Source organism: Orcinus orca, chromosome 7 (genome assembly GCF_937001465.1).
Source record: "Orcinus orca chromosome 7, mOrcOrc1.1, whole genome shotgun sequence".
Classification (NCBI taxonomy): domain Eukaryota; kingdom Metazoa; phylum Chordata; class Mammalia; order Artiodactyla; family Delphinidae; genus Orcinus; species Orcinus orca.
The window spans coordinates 11205018-11227658 of record NC_064565.1 but is presented as its reverse complement, the minus strand read 5'-3'; the positions used below and the strand labels follow the sequence as shown (position 1 = coordinate 11227658).

At 46.0% G+C, this 22641-nt stretch overlaps 2 protein-coding genes across 12 annotated transcripts in view; one reads left to right on the top strand and one right to left on the bottom strand.

Annotated features, from left to right (window-relative positions):
* The first annotated feature begins 3396 nt into the window (after positions 1 to 3396).
* On the top strand, positions 3397 to 4921 carry SFT2D3 (SFT2 domain containing 3). The gene has a single exon (XM_033400159.2). It carries the CDS (start codon positions 3662 to 3664, stop codon positions 4316 to 4318), a length of 657 nt encoding a protein of 218 aa, XP_033256050.1. The 5' UTR covers positions 3397 to 3661; the 3' UTR covers positions 4319 to 4921.
* A 2732-nt stretch (positions 4922 to 7653) lies between these two features.
* The window catches only part of WDR33 (WD repeat domain 33), a 103779-nt gene continuing 88791 nt past the window's right edge, over positions 7654 to 22641 (bottom strand). The window contains exons 17-24 of one of the 11 annotated variants that reach the window (XM_033400160.1): positions 19812 to 19920; positions 18436 to 18540; positions 18169 to 18276; positions 16174 to 16612; positions 11663 to 11826; positions 11462 to 11554; positions 10393 to 10608; positions 7816 to 8487 (exon numbers count right to left, since the gene is read on the bottom strand). In XM_033400160.1, coding sequence (XP_033256051.1) covers positions 8258 to 8487; positions 10393 to 10608; positions 11462 to 11554; positions 11663 to 11826; positions 16174 to 16612; positions 18169 to 18276; positions 18436 to 18540; positions 19812 to 19920 — 1464 coding nt within the window. In that variant the 3' untranslated portion in view covers positions 7816 to 8257. Of the gene's footprint in view, positions 8488 to 10392; positions 10609 to 11461; positions 11555 to 11662; positions 11827 to 16173; positions 16613 to 18168; positions 18277 to 18431; positions 18541 to 19811; positions 19921 to 22641 lie in introns of those variants that run through there. The other 10 variants (XM_033400161.1, XM_033400162.1, XM_033400163.2 and 7 more) reach the window with 10 other exon arrangements.

Genomic DNA, 22641 nt, shown 5'->3' with positions numbered 1-22641 from the left:
AAACAGCTCATGCAGCTCAGTATCAAAAAACAAACAACCCAATCAAAAAATGGGCGGGAGACCTAAATAGACATTTCAGCAAAGAAGACATACAGATGGCCAAGAGGCACATGAAAAGATGCTCAACAGCACTAATTATTAGAGAAATGCAAATCAAAACTACAGTGAGGTATCACCTCACACCAGTTAGAATGGGCATCATCAGAAAATCTACAAATAATAAATGCTGGAGAGGGTGCAGAGAAAAGGGAACCCTCTTGCACTGGTGGTGGGAATGTAAATTGGTACAGACACTATGGAGAACAGTAGGGAGGTTCCTTAAAAAACTAAAAATAGAACTACCATATGATCCAGCAATCCCACTACTGGGCATATACCCTGAGAAAACCATAATTTAAAAAGACACATGTACCCCAATGTTCACTGCAGCTCTATTTACAATAGCCAGCACATGGAAACAATCTAAATGTCCATCGACAGATGAATGGATAAAGAAGATGTGGTACATATATATACACAATGGAATATTACTCAGCCATAAAGAGAAATGAAATTGGGTCATTTGTAGAGATGTGGATGAACCTAGTCTGTCATATAGAGTGAAGTCAGTCAGAAAGAGAAAAACAAATATCATATATTAACACATATATGTGGAATCTAGAAAAATGGTACAGATGAACCTATTTGCAAGGCAGGAATAGAAAGGCAGATGTAGAGAACAGACATGTGGACATGGGAGGGGGGAAGGGGAGGGTGGGATGAATTGGGAGATTAGATTTGACATAAATACACTACCATGTGTAAAACAGGTAGCTAGTGGGAACCTGCTGTATAGCACAGGGAGCTCAGCTCAGTGCTGTGGTGACCTAGATGGGTGGGATGGGGGGTGGGAGGGAGGTCCAAGAGGGAGGGGAGATATGTATACATACAGCTGATTCACTTCACTGCACAGCAGAAACTAACACAACATTGTAAAGCAATTATACTCCAATTAAAAAAAAAAATCTCTCCCCATCCTCAAGCCAAACTTACTGCTTGGACTCTGGCTTGACTCCCTGCTCTAGGCACTCCTTGCTCATAAATACAGCCCAGCCCAAACCTCAACAGACTCCCTTGTAGCTGCTACAGTTTGCTTTTCCCGAAATGCAATTCCTCTGCTATTCCCGAATAAGTTCAATTTCTGGTAACTTAAGCTTGCCTCGGTTTACCCCTTTATTTAGGGTGACACACGTGAGATAACAAATTGGAATGTATTTGAAAAAGCATACTGAAACCAAGCAGGACCCTTCCAGGGAGAGACCTCCCCATGTCTCCACTTCTTGTTTGTAGAAAAGCTTTAGCCTCCTAGGTGTTCCCCGAGTTCCAAAGAGCAAAGTGAGAAAATGAAGAAACAAAGGAAGCGGTCAAGCCAGACAAAATAATAATAGTTTAGCCATAAAACAAAGTTGAGGACCTTTACCTTCTCAAGGGCTGTAGACAATATCCTGAACCATACCCTTGAGCTGTTTTGCAGACACTAAAACCTCCACTAGGTGGAGGAAGTTAACTGCATGCTCACCACCAGCACGTAGACCCCAGACCTGTTAGAACCAGAAGGCTGATGACTGAGATTCCTGAAACATCATCCTCTTGACCTCACCATCAACCAGAGAACTGTGCACAAGCTGATCATGCACCCTGTGACCCTCGCCCTCCCGCTGTCTTTAAAAGCTCTTCCCTGAAAGCCACTGGGGAGTGCGGGTCCTCTGAGCATGGTGCTGGGCGCCCTGCAATAAACGCTGCGCTTTCCTCCACCACAATCCAGTGTCAGTGGATTGGCTTTGCTCACATCGGGCAAGTGGAACCAAGTTTGGTTCAGGACCAACAGTAACTGCCAAGATCCAACCAGGAAAACAGAGAGTATTAAGGGGAATTTAATGCGGGAAACAGGTTACACAGGTAACAGGAAGACTGAAAAGTCAGAGACGACAACAGCAGAAAGCCATTAATATCAACCTTTCCATAGAAGAGAGAACAAAGGGGTGTTACCAGCCTATCAGCAGGAGTTGCCCAGGGGAAGCCAGTACAGCCAAAAGCGGCAGACACGGGGGAAATATCCTGGGTTCACCTCCTGCAGTGCCTCCAAAGCCAGGGATACCGGAAACAGCCTAGAGTGGTCAGCCCTGCCTTCCACTCCCAGTACTTCTGGGGCAAGTAAGCCGAACACTTGTACAAGAGTAGACTGCTGTATTATTTAACTGTATCGCACTTTACAGTACAAAAGGACTTCCATGCCATCATGTTCACGTTCACAACAGGCATTTATAAAGTCTAGCAAAATAGGTTTTTCAACCAATGGCTTCTACATCTACAAAAGAAGTATCTACAGGGGACTTCCCTGGTGGTGCAGTGGTTAAGACTCCGCGCTCCCAATGCAGGGGTCCCAGGTTCAACCCCTGGTCGGGGAGCTAGATCCCACACACATGCTGCAATTAAAAGTTCGCATGCCACAACTAAGGGGCCAGCAAGGGAGCCTGCAAGCCACAACCAAGGAGCCCGACTGCTGCAGCTAAGACTCGGCACAACCAAATAAATAAATAATTTTTTAAAAAAAAAAGTATCTACAAAGCCTTTCAGGCAGCTTTACTGTACACAAATTGATAACTGTGTCAATCTGGTCAACATCTGTTTGTGTGCTTTTGCAGCAGCCTTCCAGGCCCCAGGAAAAGGGAGATAGAAGAGAACCTGTCCTCAGCTGCTGGCACTGCCTTAAACCAATAAACTTTCACAACTAGAACAGATGAGAACTCAGAAAAAGTGCACCTAAGCGGAATAGGAGTGAACAGCAGGAGGTGCAGCTTGATCCAACGTCCGGGAATGGGAATTAGGTAGAAACCAGAGGGGGATGAAGCCCTGGCAGAGACCCGGAAAGTTGTGACCTACGTGACCACTGGCTGAAGAACTTCAAGGAGGCTCTGAAAAAGAGCAGGGCTGTGGGAGCTACCTCAGAACACCCAGAAGTGCGAGGAGCATGGCAAGGCGGGCCAAGGATACATGATAAGGGGCCTGAAAGACTCAAGAATATTTCCAGGCCTCTGCTGAAACGGGGAAGAGAAAAGAAGCAAACTGGTGGGAGTGGGGGGGTTAACTCTGCTTCACCTCTGTAGCTTTCCCAAAGAAACCACCTAAGACCTGCAGTCTGAGCTTCTAAAAACATTGAATTCATTGACATAGATTAGCATGGTTTTAAGAAATATGTAGATCCCGTGAACCCTTTCCCCATTTTCCCCCAATAGCAACATCTTGAAAGGCTGTAACACAGTATCACAAGATACTGACATCCATTAAGGTCAAGACACGTTAAGTTTCCTTCAAGTTCTTTTATAACCACACCGACTCACGCCCCCCAACTAACTTTTAATGCTGCCATGATTTATCCAGGCCCTCATAGCGCCTACACCGGACACAGGACAAGGTCCGGGGCTGGGAGGGTAAACGCACAGGGACCAGCAGAGTCCCAAGCCCCAGGTCCAGCGGAGGCAGCTGAAGGAGCGGAGCCGCAGGCCCCGCCCCTTCCGCCAAGGCCGACCAACAGCCGACCGGAGCCGAGCCGCTTCCAACGGCGACCGAGCAAAACCGGAAGTGGGCGCCAGCCCTCCCCTTCCCGGACACCCCGCCCAAGATGGCGGACCTCCACCGCCAACTGCAGGAGTATCTGGCGCAGGGGAAAGCGGGCGGGCCGGCAGCCGCCGAGCCGCTCCTCGACGCGGGAGAGGCAGAGGAGCCCACGGCCGGGGCCGGGCCGGCGGGGGCGTGGCTCGGCCGCGCTGGCCTGCGCTGGACGTGGGCGCGGAACTCCGCGGAGCCGACGACGGCGGCGGGACCGACGTGCATGCCGAGCGTGACGCGCGCTCAGCGGCTGGCGGCGAGCGGCGTGTGCCTGCTGCTGGCCGCGCTCTGCTTCGGCCTGGCCGCACTCTACGCCCCAGTGTTGCTGTTGCGCGCCCGCAAGTTCGCGCTGCTGTGGTCGCTGGGCTCGGTGCTGGCGCTAGCGGGCGGCACGCTCCTGCGAGGCGGTGCGGCGTGCGGACGCCTGCTGCGCGGCGAGGAGGCGCCGTCGCGGCCCGCGCTGCTCTACGTGGCCGCGCTGGGCGCTACGCTGTACGCGGCGCTGGGTCTCCGCAGCACGTTGCTCACGGCGCTGGGCGCCTGCGCGCAGGTGGCTGCGCTGCTCGCCGTGCTGTTGGGTTTGCTGCCCCGCGGCGCGAGCACCGCGCTGCGCATGGCGCTTCGGCGCCTGGGACCGGGCGCCACCCTCACCAAGGCGCTCCCCGTGTGAGAGGCCTGGGGCCCGCGCCGTCGGAAAGGACGCAGAGTCCGCCCCCGGGACGCGCCGTCGGGAGACCACACGGAGCCGGCCCAGGGGCCCAGCGCTCGCCATGCCAAGGACTGCGCCCGCCTTTCCCAGAGCGCGCGGGGCAAAGGCTGCTCCTTTACCCTGCCAGCGAAATCTGTAAACTGAGCAGCAGTTGTAAAACTGAGACATGAGCTGTTTCGGAAGCTCCTCAAGTTCAGCGTTTTGTGCTATACTCAGCAGCAAGTGCTATGAGAACTAAATTTTGTCCTTGAGTTGGTGACATACTGTGAAGCATTTATGATAAATTGCTTTTGCGTTAACCGTGGTCTTAGTTTACACTCAGTTGAAAAAGAAAAAGAACACTAGCTCTTCCGTTTTAATTAACTGCCCTTATTACTTTTCTCAGACTTCTGTTCCACGTTTTGTCACTTTAAAAAATCCAGTGGTAGACTGTAGTAGCTTAGCTACAGTAAACTTGTTCTCTTCGGCTCTTGGAAATTATTTTTCCGTATTCTTCAATGTGAGTGGATCCATAAGAGTTATTAAAATAAATACTGACTTTAGCCACCGGAATTTTTAAAAGTACTTTAGTTAAGACGGTTTATCTCAGTTTTTTCTTTTAGTGGAGTTGTAAACATGGTACCTTATAAAATTAAAGGAAAATTGATTCTGTATTAGATGAGGAAAGCGATGGACCAAGAAGCGTCCTGTAAGAAATACCCAGTAAGGTGCGTGTAAACGCTGTGAGAGGTCCGTGGGCAGAACTGGGCTAGGGGACTCCTGGGAGACACATGATTCTACGTGCGGTTTCCCTATTTGATGGAAACCATGGATTTCTACAAGGCCTAATTTTTTTCATTCCTAATTTTATGATCTGCTTTTTAACTATAATTTACACTTTACAGTCTGATCTTCATGCAATGTAAGATGCTTTTCACATCTAATTGCCAAATTTCCTTCGTTTTAGGTTTAGCACTTAATTTTGTTTAGGACCTTCTTACTTACCTTAATTTATTGCCAGAAAGTATGGGCTCAATATTCTGAGGAGTCCAGAAAACTACGTTTTGTCACTAGCTGTATATTAACTAGGAAGTAAACTATTTAAAATGTTTAAATCCTACGCCAGTGGTTCTCCGTTCACATGAGAATTACTTGACGACTCAAACCTCAGATCAACTCAGTCTGTCTCTGCGGGGCTGGGGGTGGGAGCCACGCATCAGCATTTTTTTTTGAGCTCTCCAGATGATTCCTTTTCCAGCTAAGGTTGTGAACCACTTTTCTGTATGTTGGATTGCACGATTTGAAAATAATTGTCTCCTGGGGCTGGATTCCAGTGTTGCCGAAACTGGCTGTCAGGCAGCAGTCGAGCCTTGCCCCTTTGGCCAACCTCAAAATTTAGATTTTTATCAGTGTCCTAAGCCCTGCTCCAAGAAGTGGACACTGAAGTGACCAACATCCACACTGTAGACTTACCCCAACCCCCCATATTCTCTAAGAATGCTCCCTTGTTCCCCTCTCAGTAAATAGGGTTACCTACCTCAAGAGGAACAACCAAGGGGGTGTTTGTAAAAGCAAATCCACTGTTTTGGGGGAGTGATTTTTTTGACTGGAAAACTTGTACCATTGGCTGCTCTTTCTACCCCCTTGTTAAATCTGCATTCTAGTTCTAAATTTCTCTACAGTTTGCATGGCTGAAGATTTCACAGTGTTGACTTTTATGTTCATGCTACTGTATTTTTAAAAACTGTTTTCCCAACATTTTTTCAAGAATTCACTGTTTGGAAATCTAAGCTTTAATAAAATTCAAAGCACAACATCTGGTATGTATTTTGACAGTGATACTTTAAAATGCATCACTTACTAAGTAATGCATTACTAAGTAATTAATGAATATATAATGCTGAGTTTTCAGTTTTCTCTAAATGAATTCATTCTCAAAATGTGATCTGGTTATCTGCTTACTGAGGTTCTGTGTTTTTCAAGTTAAAGCCTTGGAATGTTATGATAAAGTTCTTACCACATAAATCTCAGAAAAAAGGAGCCTAAATCTCTGTATGGATTTGCTCTCTGGATCCCTTTTGAGCTTCTTAGAATTTGATTACAACTTCTTTTTAAGCTATACCAGTGGAGGGCAAATAAAGAATATCCTCAGGGCTTCCCTGGTGGCGCAGTGGTTGAGAGTCCGCCTGCCGATGCAGGGGACACGGGTTCGTGCCCCGGTCCAGGAGGATCCCACATGCCACGGAGCGGCTGGGCCCGTGAGCCATGGCCGCTGAGCCTGCGCATCCGGAGCCTGTGCTCTGCAACGGGAGAGGCCACAACAGTGAGAGGCCCGCGTACCACACACAAAAAAAGAATATCCTCAAACCTAAAGCAATCCTGAGTCTCCTAAACATGTGTTTAGAGCAAAGTGCTGATCAATAGGATGTTTTAAATCACAAAGTAAAGAGAAAATCTCTTGTAGTCTCTAGGTTCTAACACCCTAAAAAAGCAGTGTGTGTGGTGTCAACATTTTATCTGCAGAGATAACTTAGCACTTACCATTTTTTACATTAATGGAGAATCAGTTACGAGTTTTTTTATATACTCTCCAACTATGTCAGTATCCCTTTCCTAAGCAAGTACTGACACTTTCCAGCACCACTAAATTTGTCAAGGAAACTTTTCTCCTATGCCAAACTGAAGCTGGCAAAGTAATGAGACGTTAGGGTGGCCACAGGACAGTCCTTTGAATAATAAAAGGTTTCTTTTTATAAAAACAAAGTAAGGGGTCAGTATAGAAAGTATGCTGGGGTTATCTCAAACTGAACTTTTGGCTTTCAATTCAAACTGCGCCAAATGTTCCATTTATTTAAAACTAAAGGAACTTGTTGTGGATGAGAACTTCCTGGCTTACTTTAAGTTGGAACAATCCTCTGCCTTAAACACTGGTGTTTCCACATAGCTAGTGTGGAAGAGGAAGAAATTATTTAAGTTTTGCACAACTGTTTTAAGAGATATTTTGATCCATTCCTTTTCAACTTAGAACCATTTGTGAAATGATTTACAGTATTCAGAAGGTATGTGTAGTTGATTTCTGGTTTATGTCAAGTTCCTCTCTTCAGAAAAAGGCAATGCAAGTCTACGGTGTGATTACTAGGAGATGCAGCCAAGGAAGACCCCTACTTGGACATCCAGATTTTTTTTTCCTCTGGTGTATAATTTTCCATCTGCCAGAGTAGATCTAACTAATTATAAGGCTTTGAATCTACTTCAAACCTTGTTATAGTTTTGAAGTATTTTTCACGCTACTACAAAAATAAGTGTGACAGAAGTGTGATAAGAACTTGTTTAAAAACAAAAAGTTCACAGGTGACTTTAGATGACTTAGAGATTCCCATCAAGTATGCTCACAAATATAAGCAATAATTGTACCCCCCTCAGCAGACCAGATGCAATGGAAGCTAAGGGTTTCCTTAAGGCAAGCACTTGACGACTAGTTGTTTTCTGTTAATTCTTGCGTAAATCACATTCTGTATTCATACAAAAACAACTTTTTCTCTGACAAACTGTACATATAGAAACAAATTTCCAATTGGACATGAACTTAAATTTGTGGAGGTTCCATGTCTTGTGACACTTTAAAAAAAAAAGAAAAAAAAAATTCCAGCTCTTATCTTCACAAGCCCACATGGGATTTAGGGCAGTGTGGGTGGACAGGAAAAAACAAGGCCAGCTACTCTGGGTAGCCAGCTACTCTGGGTAGCCAGCTACTCTGGCAGCAGTCTCTTCACCTTGAAGACATCAGGGGCTCCTGGGATTCAGCTGCCCCAGAAAGAGTTCAGGGCTACACGGTGCAGGTTTCCTTTTGTTTCTCTTGGAAAGTCCACAGAAGTTCTTAAATACTGTCCAGAGAGGCCGAGGGGTACTGAGCCCCAACTTCTACCGACCCCTTCCACCCCCCCTTGAAGCTCCTCGCCTTGGCGGGCCAGAGTTCATGTTACTCCCTCTACCCCAGTTACTGCCACTCCGGCCCCCTCTAGAAGGGGTACCACTGCCTGGAGGGCCCCCAAAAGGTTCATCTCTGTGGTATCCATCATGGTGATCTCCATCCAAGGAGCTGGAACGTCCGGACTTTGGCACTCTCTGAGAAGGTCCGGGGCCCCCTCGGCCTGAAACAAAATAATGGTTTTACATGTGACTTTTTTTTCCATCAGAGACTGTTAACAACTCCTGGTACAAACTTTTACTCTATGATGACAGACAGTGGAACACTTCTTTTTTTAAAAAAAAAAACAGAGTTCTGAGGACATGAGCACAGCCCTCAGAGCACTGAAAGCTGTGCCTCTGCTCTTCTGGACCACCATCTCACTCCTGCCCTGTCTTGTGGCTGTGCACCCCTCAGCCTCACCTACACACGTGTTCCCCGCGGCTATGACGGAACTGACAGGGAGCCAAGAGATAAACACAGAGCACCTCCTGGAGGTCACCGATCATATGGACCATGCCTACGGTCCATGAGATGTGTATCTTCACCCTCCTACGCCACCAGGGGTATTCCAGGGGAAGGTTTGAAAAGCACTGACTTAACATTGGAAGCAACTAAGAAATACAAACTGTTGATGATGTTAATTATTACAATTGCTCTAACCAGGATAAGTGTTTACTATGATTATCCTACAACTATATAGCACTTTTGATTTCCTTTTAAATAATGAGATAAAACATTTCTTGAAAAACAAAAGCACAAAAAGAAAAACACTGGCTTTTAGTGCTTCTCCCAGGGATACTGTTATTTGTATCAGACTTAAGACACACAGACCTCTAGGTATCTTAATGACTTTTAAGATTCTGACCTTTAAGATTTTTTGTCTTGAGATGATCGGATTTGGACACATCTCCCATAATGCATTATCAGAATACTACTGCCAACTTCGTCTTAAATTTTTGAATGGAATTTGAATCCAGCTAAGACAAGGAGGTGAGGAAAGCTAGCCAAAATAGCCAAAGGCATTTTGGCTTCTTTTCTTACAAAGCTCAGCCTAGGTACCCTGGCTGAGTACCACCCGAAGGTACCTTGGCAGAGAATTTGTCAGCTAGGACATCATTTCCACACTAGCCACGTGGCCTCAGCCCTGGACCTACAAAGGTGTCCCCAGTGCCCACCCCAACCGGCAACAAAATGAGCGCTTGGGTGGGGGGATCTACTGGTGACACGAGGTAATTTCTGAGGGCTCTGCACTGAGAAGAACGGAACTACCGAGAACAAAAGGCAGAACTCTGTAATGAAGGGACTACAGCCACGAGGCAGGTGAACTGAGGAGTGGAGCACAGGTTGAGGCACACAAGTCTTTCCAGCAGCCTCCAAAGTACACCACATGTGCAACGGCCCAGCCCAACCTGAGACCACAGCTGTAGTTAGCATTTGGTGGCTACTGCTCTGGGCTAAAAGTCAGTGCTTCCTCTAAAATAAAGGTCCAAAGTTTCAAGTAGTGGAAATAATCCACTGCTCCCCTGAAAAGAAAACCCCTTCCAGACCATATTCCCCAAAGTCTTTGTGACTCTGGGCATAAGCCAAATTCCTCCTGGGTTCAGACTCCAAAAAAAAAAAAACCACAGAACCTGAGAGAGGACAATTCTTTCTGCCACTGGGGACACCCTTCAACGTATCAGAGCAGCCACTACCAGAGAGCACAGCTGCCAATTAGAGCAAGAGTCTCACAGATCAGCAGAGAAAGTACTGGGGCAATCTGAAAGAGAGCTGGAGTGGAAAGTGTGAACAAACCAGAGATTCCTGGAAGCAAGAGGAGGAGAACTGCGTAGAGGCTGAGCTTGCAGTCACCCACTGAGAGCTCCAACTGGCTGTAGCGCAGCTAGGAACATGTGCCTTTGCACAGTCTAAGCCCTGGAGGGTAGAGTGGAGAAAGGACCCCCGGTACCCCAGTCGGGGACAGACAGAACAGGCATACACTGGGATGGGGCTGGCCTGGAGATGAGGCTCCCCGTGACCCCTGCAGCCTTCTCGGCAGGGCTGTGGCATCCGTAGCTCCTGAGCTGAAATCACCGGCCTCACTTACCTTTGCCTCCTCGATCCTCAGAAGGACCCCCTGGGGCTTCCATTTCTCTATGCTCAGAGGTTCCTGGCCCATCATGCCAGGGGCGCTTTCGGGGTGGTAGGGATGCCATGTCCATGCCTTGGAGAGAAGAGGACCGTTCTCTGCTAGCTGGGGAATGACCGTCGTGAGGGGGATGGTCAGGGCGGGGAGCATCACGGAAATGTTCATGACCTGGCCCTAATATAGAGAACACAGATCCAGAAGGCTAGGAATCTAACCATCTCATTATATCAAAGTACAGCATGGCTAAAAGCAGACAGGAATTACACTGTTAAGAATAAGTGGCAACTCCAACCACTGAGCCTGCGCATCTGGAGCCTGTGCTCCGCAACGAGAGAGGCTGCGATAGTGAGAGGCCCGCGCACCGGGATGAAGAGTGGCCCCCGCTCGCCGCAACTAGAGAAAGCCCTGGCGCAGAAACGAAGACCCAACACAGCCAGAAATAAATTAATTAATTAATTTTTTAAAAAAAGAATAAGTGGCAACTCAAAAACCAATACTCACTCATGCAAGAAACATTTCCTGAACACCTAGTCACATCATGAGTACACAAAAAGGGTCAAGATTAGAAATAAACATGCCTCCTGAAATAAGAGAAGGCAGGGAAGGGCCAGAAAAGTGGTTCTCAGACTTTTTAGTTTCAGAGTGTCTTTACACTCTTAAAAATTACTGAGGATCCCAAAGAGAATTCATTTATGAGAGTTCTAACAACATTTGCCATATCAGAAATGAAGACTGAGAAAACTTTAGTTCATTTAACTGTACTTTCCCAAAACGAAACAATTTAGTGAAAAGAGTGGTATTTAGACAAATCTCTTTAATATCTGGCTCAGTAGGAGAAAGCTGGGCTCTCCCATCTGCTCCTGCATTCAGTCTACACTGTGGGTTGAAGATGTGGGTTGAAGACAATGCGGCCTGCCACGGAGAAGTGAGTCGCTAAAGAGAGAACCCAGTGGACCCCTGGGAGAGTCCTCAGACCACACTCTGTGAACTGTGGGACCCTAAGCCACACGCAGCTCTACTGCCTTACCTGGCTCTCTATTTCCATCCCAGGAGTCTGGTTTCCGACCTCCTTCAAAGCGAGGGAACTCATCAGGAGTGGGAAGTAAACCCTTCCTTCCTCCTACACAATAGAACACAGCAACGCAGCACTCACAGACTATTTCAGGGGTGTCCACAACAACCTACCTCTCCACCCCTGTCCTTCCCACACCCGGGGTTCTCAGCTCACCTCGTGGGGTACCCCGACCTCGACCTCTGAGATCTCTTCCTCGGGCTGTTTCATCAGAAGCATCAAAATTCTCCTCTGGTCCAAAGTCTTCGGGACCAGGAAAACCATCCCTTCCTCTGGGGGGAGCACGGCCCTCATGTCTCGGGGGGGCTCCTCGTCTGAAGCTGTTAGGGAAAAACAACAGAATATCCACCTAATGGAATACCTTGTAGTCCTCAGTTCATGTTTCAAAGAAGCATAATGATGTGAGAAAATATGATACAATGTTAAATGGGAGGAAAACAAAATAAAAGTATGTATTTTTTAAAGTACCCATTTTACAATCCCAATATGGCACATAAAAACAGGCAGGAGGGAAAAGTACCAGAATGTAGGGTTATTTTACTTTTGTTTTAGGCTTTTAGGAATAATAGCAGTGAGCATTTTTTAGGTGCTTATATCATGCCAAGTGCTTTACATGTACTATTTCATTTCATTTTATCCTCACAACCACCTTATGAAACGGACACTATTACTTCCCTGGCAGTCCAGTGGTTAAGACTCCGTGCTTCCATGGCAGGGGGCACGGGTTCGATCCCTGATCAGGGAACTAAGATCCTGCATGCCATGCAGCACACCAAAAAATAGAAAGGAAAAAAAAAAAGAAAAGAAACTGACACTACTATTCTACCCATGTGTACACTGGGGCTCAGAGAGGTTAAGTCATTTACTTAAGGACACACAATAAGTGTTGGGATTTGAACTCAGCCAGTCTTGACACCCAGCCCAGGCTCTTTACCATTGCCTCCCAAATACTTTTCATATTACCATTTATGTTTTCATAATGAATATTACTTATATAATCAGAAAAAAGGGGGGCACAGATTCATGCCTGCTAACTGTACCCGACTTGTTCTGGGGCATCTGCTCTGCCATCTGCCCCAGCCCACCTCTACTCAGGGGCAGGCCTGGTGGCCATGAACTTCACCAGTGGCCCCAGCCCACAGCTGACTGGTGTACTGGTAGGGCCTCTGGCTTATGGGTAGCCCACCCGCTGGCAAGCTGGCAACCTGGTGCCTGGGCTGGTGGACAATTTCACCACCTCTCAGAAATTCTGGAACTGGGAAACTAAGTCAGCCAGGAGTGTTACTGAAGCAGGACCATTAATGAGGGGGTGCCAGAGCTGTAGCAGAAGCCTGTGGGGAAGCAGCAACAGGGGCCTGCCAGCAGGAAAGGTGTGTGAACACCCAAGAGAGGCCATGGAAACTGGAGAAAGGATCAGAAGGGGGAAAGGGGCTGGGCCATCTGCATGAACTGCCTGCTCGTGGCTTCCTCTCAGGCCAGGCCTTCTGCTTTTTCCTGAGTTTCCACTCAGTTATATTTTACTCCAACATTTTATTTCGAAAAATTTCAAACTTACAGTAAAGATGGAAGTATAGAGCAACAAATGCCCATACATCCTTCACTGCGATTAATCAGTTCTTAAGATTCTGCCACATGAGCCTTTGTCTTTTCTCCATCCATCTATTTATAAATTCATTTTCTAAACCATTTCAAAACCAGTTGTGACATGATGCTTCACCCCTAAATCCTTCAGTAAATTTCTTTAAGAACAAGGACTTTCTCCTACATAATAACACTACTATCACTCTAAATAACATGTAATATTATTTAATATACAGTCCAACTTGAATTTCTCCAATTGTCCTCAAAACATCCTTTACAGTTGTCTTTATAGATTTCAGTCATCATCACACACTATTATTTAGTGGTCACATCTCTTTGGTCTACCTTAATCTAGAACAGTCCCCCCACCCCACCCCTCCTGCATTTTATCTTTCATGATCTCTACTTTACTTTTTTTTTTTTTTTAATTTTTACTGAGATAGGCCCCAACATTTTTGAAGGATCCATCCTTCAAAATGGCTCGTTTTACAGAACGTTCCACAATTTGAATTCATGTGATTGCTTCCTCATGATTAGATTCAGGTAAAACACTTCTGGCAAAACGTCTTATACCTTCACAGTGATGCCAGTCTGTCTCGTTGTTTACGATGCAAAAGTGGTATGGCAACAAAACTTCATTGTTGCAAAGGTACATTTTCTCCTTTGCAATTAAGTAATCTGTAGGGTGATACTTTGGCAGCATGGGTGATTCTCCACAATCTTTTTACTCAGTGGCTTTTAGCATCCCCACTGATGATCCTTGCCTGAATCAACTATGACACTGGGTGTTAAAAGAAGTGATTTTCTAATTCTATCACTCCTCCTCCATTTATAACTTGGTGTTTTACTGTAAAAAGAGCTTTCCTTTTTTCACTCCACCGTTCCAGCTACTAGCTACCTTTTTAATACCCTTCTTGTCCTGCGGTAACTTAATGAGCCATGCTCCTGCAAGCAAAGGGGGTATGACCCAGACGCTGGCTGAAATAACCACCTAAGGTGAGGGTGGAACTGACACGGGGAGGTAAGTGGAGCAGGGAGAGTATCAGCAGAGGGCGCTGTTCCCCCGAGAGGGATTCAGGGGAGACTCCCCACACGTGGCAGGACTCTTTTCTTGTCCAGGCAGCCATTATACGACTGTCCTAGCTACAAAAGGACAGGGGGAGTCTAATGTGCCCTAATTAGAAAACAGTTCCTGTTATGGACTAAATGTTTGCGTCCCCTCCACCAAATTCATATGCTGAAGCCCCATCCCCCAAGGTGACTTTGGAAATGGGCCTTTGAGAGCTATTTAGGTTAGATGAGGTTCTCAGCACAGGGCCCCATGATGGGCTTAGATAAGAAGAGATACCAACAAGAGCTTGCTCACTCTCTTTCCATCATGTAAGGACAAAGGAAGATGGTGGCTGTCTGCAGGCCAGGAAAAGAAGTCTCACCAGAAACCCACCCTGCTAGACCTTGATCTGGGACTTCTAGCCTCCAGTACTGTGAGAAAATTGATTTCTGTTGTTTAAGCCCCCCAGTCCGTGGTATTTGTTATGGCAGCCCAAGCTGAGTAGCACACCTCCTAATGAACTGAACCCTGTCAAATACGTCTCCCCCTTTAACAGATTCATTTATTCAACAGTTACTGAGAACCTACAGGGCGTCACCACTACTGCTCTAGTTTCTGAGGACCTGCCTTCAGGAAGCTACCGTGCTTCTGGGAGATACAAGTAATACAGAAATAAGTATACCACTTAATGTCAAGCAGTGCTAAGTGCTATGCAGAACTATAAAGCAGGGTAAAATAAAGGAACAGGAGGAGAGATCTAAGTGGAGTGAGCCACAAGCATCTGGGAGACTGTGCTCCAGGCAGAGGAAAAAGCAAGCACAACGTGAACAGGACACGTTTGGCACACCTGAAGAGGAGCACAAGCTGGACACAGCACAAGAGTCTAGGTGTGGGTCTGTCACTGACAGATGAAATATGACAAACCGAAGCACAGTAAAATCTGAAACTTTGCACAGGATGCAGAGAGTCAAGAACTCAATGAAAGTTATGTTGATGCCAAAGCCACTGGAAATGAGGTTCCTGCAGACTTGTGAACACTTGGGATGTCATTAAGAGAGCTCTTAAATCTTTTTATTAAAAACTCCCCTCTGAGAGCTGCTTCCTTTAACCCCTCTAGTTCACCCTCCCTGGCCGTTTTATCAGCCACTCTTTTCTAACACACACCATGAGAACGGAGATCGCCAACCCTTACTTCAATTACCTGCAAGCGACAGTCATGAGAAGTATGATGGGAAAAGAAGACACAGGAGAGAGGACTGAGGCAGGAAAGGCAGGAGTGCTGGACAGCACAGCTTGGGCACTGCAGTCGGATGGCCCAGGCCTGAAGCTGCTCTTACACTTACCACCTATGGGACCTTCCAAAGTCAAGAAACTGCACTGACTCTCCATGTCATCCCTTATCTGTAAATGCTGACGGTAGCACCTATCTCACAACTCACTCTAGCAGTTAAGTGAAGTAACATCTGGCGCAAGGTAAATACTCAATTATTATATCACTGATTACTCTGAGTCTCACTTGAGATTTCACTAATTCTTGTTTTTTTCTCCCTACTACTTCTACTCCTTTCGTTACCCCAAGCAAGTTGAGTGTTCAAGCCTGACCTCAACCTAATTTAACAGCAAGATTATTTTTCAGTTTGACTGGATTTTGTTAAGATCTTTAGGCAATTACACAGAAACTATCTACTCAGTAATTCCTTTATTCTCAATCTAGATATCTGTCTCCTATTTCATCATTCTAACCAAGAGAACCTGGAGATTTCTATTCAAATCCAAGAAACTTTACAGTACACTGACCCACCTATCTGTTTAAAAGGACCAAGTAATAAGCAAAAAGAAAAAGATTTCTAAATTGTAGAGACAAAAAAGAACCACATAAATGTTAAAGGCATATACATATTTTTAAGTCTAAACACAAAACCTAGAGGGGGGAGGGTACTCTCTCCCCAAGTGAGAGAGGAAAGAGACTTTTGTGGAGAGAACAGGTGGAAAGCTCCAGGGAAGAAGAAACGGACCCATGAAGTATCCATCCCACCTTTCTTCTCTGCGCCCTCGAAACCGTGGGTCCTCAGGATCCCGGGGGAAGCGCTCGTCTCCAGGTCTGCGGCCTTCCCACGCCCCTGGAGGGCCCCGGGCCGCGCCCCGGCCATCCCCCTCACTGAACTCCCTGTGATCAGGAGGAAACGGAGGCCCAGGGCCCCCACGCCTCCACTTCTCTTCTTGCGGTAAAGGTCCTCCTCGCCCCTCAAATTCACGTAACCGGTGGCCAAAGCGCTTGTCGGGGTGGAAGTCATCTGGTCTGCTGAAGTCATCGGGGAAGTCAGGGTGAGGGCCGCGCCTATCAGGGGGACCCCTGCAGTCCTGGCCGCCCCGGAAAGGACCCCTCTCGGGACCGTGCTCGGGACCGCTGCTCTGCTCGTGCCGTCTCTCTGACATTGGGCCCATGTGATGGTTCGGAGGGCCACGTGAGTCACCTAAAGGAAACAAAACTGATTTTTACCTTGTCTTCCAGGAATCCTGCCAACGTAGGTCTGATTTTCAGCATCTTAAAATTTCAGAATGCATGCTTTTATTAAGAATGTTTTCCCTTTTTGGTTCCCGGCATACTTAGGAGCCAAACGTCCCTAAGGCATCATATGATGAAAAGAACAAGGGTTTTGGGGGTGCAGATTTCATCACTCATTAGCTAAGCAACTCGACCTAGGGCAAATTATTAATCTCAAATGAGATTAGCAACTCAGCTGATATGAAGATTCATTTAGAAAACACAAGAGAGCCTCACCGGCATAAGAACGGGCTTCCCTTCCTGCCCCCATTCCTTCAGTGTTTTTGTTGGGCCCACTCCCCGTACCCAGGGAGAAGGCAACAGGGAAAATTCATGCTGAAAGCCGGGGAGCCAAGTACAAGGAGTTCACCTCTGCGTTTGTAAAAGCCCGCAAGCTCACCACAGGGCCACAGGCCTACACTGCCATGATGTCTCTCCTTTAACTCCTAGTTCATTTAACTTGATTTGTTAACTCATACTTTGATTCTTAACAAAATCCTCTGTAAGGTACGTGGAAGCATGGGCCTCTCTAATAACTGCTTTGGGACCAAACAGCCTTGCTGTACTTCAGTTTCAGGGTTTATATAAACACTTTTTCTGTCCCTTTCTATGAATGATATCCCTCGTCTATAATATCATCACCATTCTTCGCAGATAAGAGCTTGGAAACCCACTAAAGATTTTTTTTTAAATATTTTAATATATGTAATATATTCAGAGTACTGAATAAAAATGGAAAGAGGCCAATTACACCGAGTTTAGTCTGAAGGGATTTGTTTTCCTGGCTACTGAATGATTATTGCAGCCATTGTAAATGTACACCTATTTTCTGTCAACATACACTTTAAATCAAATATATTTTTTAATGTAGATGGCAAAGGGACACTCTTGCTTCTAAAACAACTAACTTTTAAAAGTGAAATTCCTCCACTTGCCCAGCTCATGCCTTTTACTGCTTCTCCCTGGCAATCAAGACGAACTTCCTTTCCTTACGGCACAGTCGGCCATAATCCTTACACTTCTAACAGCCTTCCTCTCTCATTTTTACGCATTTCTCTTGGCCATTTCAATTCCTCCTCACCATTCAAATACTAAAATACTTGGAAATCTTAGTATAAAAATACACCATGAGAAGGACTCTCTCTTCTTTCAAGCTTTCTCTGTCCCCTCTACCTTCCCTTCTTTCCTTCCATTAAACCAGTCCTCTCCATGCTGAGGAAAGCGCCTTCGAAGTTGCCTTTTTGTTCAAATACCCCAGGCGTCTTTCCTCCTGGTAAACAGCCCCTCACTTCCCAGCGTGACCCTGCAGCTAATGGCTCCTTCTCTGCCTTCATGTTGCTTGGACTTCGTGTGACCTCAGACACAGCAGACCTTTGACCTGAGGAAGCTGAACACATTCCATTCGAACTTACCTATGAATAATAATCCTCCCATTACCTCTATCTGCTTAAAAGTACCCTGGCTCCTCCAAAGAAAGAAACCCACCACTACAAATCAGAAGGGATGTGGCCCCTGGTGACGGGCGGTGGCGCTGGTTAATCCAGTGGGGGCCGGCAGGGCCACTTTCTCGGCTCTCCCTTCTCCCTTTGGTCCCTGGGAGGAGAAAGGAGGAAGAGAGAGACGGGGGTGTGGTGGGGGTGGGGGTGGTGAAGAGAAAAGGGGAAGAGCAAGGAGGAGAGGGAAGTAGGTGGAGACAGACACAAGGTGGGGGAGAGGGAGAGAGGCAGGCTCTCGGTTTGCTGATGGCTGTACCTTGTGGGAAACAGACTTCTTTTCTTAGGGTCCCCAAATCCAGAATTGGTTCTTGATGCTTTCTTTCTCTTTTTCCCTGTTGGCCACGGCTTCCATAGGATGAAACTAAAATAAACATTTTCCTAATTCCTTTACCTTGCCCTTTCCTACCTCTAGTGACTCATGTAAATTCAGGACTAAGCTTTAAATTCCCAAAGTCCTAGGGCTGAAAATGCTGACAAGGACTTTTCTTAATCTAATCAAATGGGGGCAAGAAACCTAACATGTACCACAAGGTGCTGTGGGCTTAGCCAATTAAAAATTAAAAGGGGTCTAGTTCTTTGTAGTGACGTCTCCACAATGCTCACGATTCCCCCGTGAAAAGGCACACTGAACGTACAACTCCATCCACCCGCACTCCCTCCCGGTCCCACCCTCTAACTCTCCACCCAGGAGCTGCCCACTCACCGCAGTCCCGCTCCAGCTCTTCCTGCGCGTGTGAGAGCTGAACACCTCGCAAAGCAGGGACTGCGGCTCCTGCGTGTGCCCCCTTCCAACCTTTAGGGGTGACTCAACTTCCACAGAGCCTCACATCTCAACACTGACAATTCTCATCTCTGTGCTTTTCATATCATCGACAGCCTGAGGCACAACACACTGGTACATGGCTTTCTTCTTTTCAAAGGGTACAGAACAATGGAACCAGCTAAAGAATTCAGTATATGACACAATTTGAGGGGAGGAGGGGGTGATATTAAAAACACCGTCAGGGCTTCCCTGGTGGCGCAGTGGTTGAGAGTCCGCCTGCCGATGTGGGGTACACGGGTTCATGCCCCGGTCCAGGAGGATCCCACATGCCGCAGAGCGGCTGGGCCCGTGAGCCATGGCCGCTGGGCCTGCGCGTCCGGAGCCTGTGCTCCGCAACGGGAGAGGCCGCAGCAGTGAGAGGCCCGCGTAGCGCAAGAAAAAAAAATTAAAAAAAACACCGTCAAAATCTCTGAATTCTTTATCCCATCAAAAATTTAAACTGAGCCAGTTCAGCTCTCTGGGATGCTAAAAACATACGCTTGCATTCAGTTAGCACAGGAACCACTCCCATTCCCAGGAGATGAGCAAGGCCGGCCTGTGGCCCAGGCCCTGTTCTTGGTGGTTGTCCAAGGGGTTTCACCGCCCACTTCTGGTAGTAAGCAGCTGTTTCCTCTGGGCAGAATTTGGGCTAACTAAAGCAAATCTACGAAAACAACATAAGACAAAGCTATTGCCTGAATTGACTACGCTCTTATTTTTCCTAGAGGTTCAAATGACCATTCTATCAATTACTTACCAGTAAAACTATTGTTAAGATTTACCCAAAGGAGATAGAATATAGTCTCTTATTCAGCCAAGCAGATATTTACCTTTGTTAGGGCCAGGTCCTTGTCCAGGGTTAAGAGGGGGGATGCGACCTTGTGCTCCCTGCTGCCCTAGGCCTGGTATCAAGGGTGGGGGGCCTGCGTTCTGTCCTTCCTGAAAAGATGTTTTTAAAGCGGGGGTGTGAAATCAAAGGCTTGTGCTTCATGAACAGCAATTGTATCATAATGTGACAAGATAAAAACACTAGGTTACCCCAAAGCTTCCAGGAGTAAATATATACCTAGTGACATCATAGCAAAATTGTCATTAAATTGGGGGAAAGGAGATACTTCTCTGACCATAATAAAAGGAAACACTTGTATTTTAAACCTGCTGATAAGTTTTATTTAAAGCTAAATCTTTACTTGTAATGCCAAGCAAGAACCTCAGTGGAAAGTCAGAAATCATAACATAAAACAACAACACTCTGCACACAGGCGGAACTTCTAGCAAAAGTAAAGGCTTGGAAACCCGCCAGGACAGGTAAACTCTGCTCTCGCATCCATGACCCCTTTCCAGCTATAGAAAATATCCATCCTCTCAAGAGGTTATGGCCAGGTTTAAAAGGCGGGGAGCAGGAGAGTAAGAAAGGGGTTCCTGATGAGCAAGGTGTTCACTCACTGCTTTCTCCTTTCACTCCCTAACCTCTACTGTCTAACTCCCCCGTGCTCAGCACCCACTATGCATTCCCAGCTATGTTACCCGGGACATGGGTTCGGGACATGGGTTCGTGGGTTCTTGCAGCTTCTGTCTGATGCAAACCTACTGCTCTGATCCTCTTAACCTCCTTGCTCTGCAACCCCAGCTTGTCCCCAGTCCTAATATTCTGTATTTTTATCTAGCCATGTCTAAATTCAGATTCCCCACACTGCCCAGTGACCTTGGATCTGGTCTCTTGACAAACAAATAATCAAATATATATCTAGTCATTCCTTCATATAAAAAATGCATTTAGTGACTGGACCTACCATGAGAATAGCAGAGTTTCAAAACCATCAATAGCAAAAGTGCTTTCACATTCCAAACTAGCTACAAGAAAGAGCAGCGTTGATAGGACTCATTTATAGCACTGCAGTTAAATTGCCATCATTAACTCAATACCAGTAATTTCCATATTCCTTTGTTTCTTGTCCCTTTTATTCAAGGGCAGCTCTTATCAACATCTTTCATGCTATCACTGTAACACCTGAAGGCAATTCCATTAAATTTAACCAACTGGTTAAAACAACTGGTTTAAATAACTGACCTGGGGGACTTCCCTGGTGGCTCAGTGGTTAAGAATCCGCCTGCCAATGCAGGGGACACGGGTTCGAGCCGTGGTCTGCAAGGATCCCACATGCTGCGGAGCAGCTAAGCCCTCACCACAACTGCTAAGCCTGTGCTCTAGAGCCCGCGAGCCACAACTACTGAGCCCACGTGCCACAACTACTGAAGCCCACGCTCCTGGAGCCCGTGCTCCGCAACAAGAGAAGCCACCTCAATGAGAAGCCCGCACACCGCAACAAGGAGTAGCCCCCGCTCGCTGCAGCTAGAGAAAGCCTGCACACAGCAACAAAGACCCAACACAGCCAAAAATAATTAATAAATAAATAAATAAATAAATAAATAGCTGACCTGGTCAAAGTGAAGAAAGTCAGATATCAGTGTAAGAAATATAAGCAAAAAAAAAGAAAAAGAAATACAAGCAAAGCTTTTTATCAGACTTCTGAGATGTGAAATGCCCTATAATATATTAATCCTCCATTCTCATGCCACCAATATTTCTATAGGTCAATTAAATTTTTAGAGCCACTTTGCTTTTCATGTGTAAAATCTTTTACTATATGATACAATAAAAACTTATTAAATTGTCCCCAACAGACCTGTCCTCTGGAATATGACATGTTTATATAATTTCAGTCACAAGGTGATAGCTAAAGTTCATTATGTTTTTATCCTCCAAAATGAAAACTGTTCATTCACTAACATAAGGTTAGGTAGGTAAATATTATAAACACACACAAATATACTCTGTATTAATAAAACATATATTACTTATAAGTCTTAGGACAGTTCTGGAAGGTAAACCTAGATTTATTAAACATCCTAAACTCTGAAAGTGCCCAATAAGTTCTGGAAATAAACTCAAATGCCATCAGATTCTTCATTGGTATGACATTTTTAAGTTCTGGAAGATGTGCTGAAGAGGAACATATAATCTAGTTATTTTAATTCAGTTGAATCCAATGGTCACCTTCCCATTACAGACTCTCTGAGGTGTTGTGTGTTCTACACACAGCATCCACAGCAGGCCCTCTTCCACAGGAACTGAGTGCCTTGCAACACCAGCTCACTCAGTCACTCACTTCCTTTTGGTCCACGACTGACTTCAAGGACACAAACCCAGTTGTTCATACCCAAATAACGCTTTCAGACTATGAAATTCAGAAAAATGTAAACACCACAGAGCCAAACAGTGTTCAATCCACTCACGCCCATGCAGTCTTCTGTAATTCAGCCCAGGCAAACTGAACTCTCATCATACCACCTCTCAAGCACAGCTCAGAGAATGGGTAGAAAAACTTGGCTGACAATAACAGAATCCTCTAAAAAGGGCCAAGAAAATTTCTACAGAAATACTCCCTCCTGTAAACACTTTTATATGTGAGCTAAAAAAAACAACTTGAACGGAACTTCATCCAAAGGGTCACCATTTGAAAATGCACAATTCTGGACTCAAGAGATCTCTAAAAGCATTCACTGAAATGAAAATAGTGAGATCACAGTCTACAGTATACTCATGAGTTAAACACCCCACACTATCTTAACAGTAGAGCCGGCAGGCAGATCAGCAGG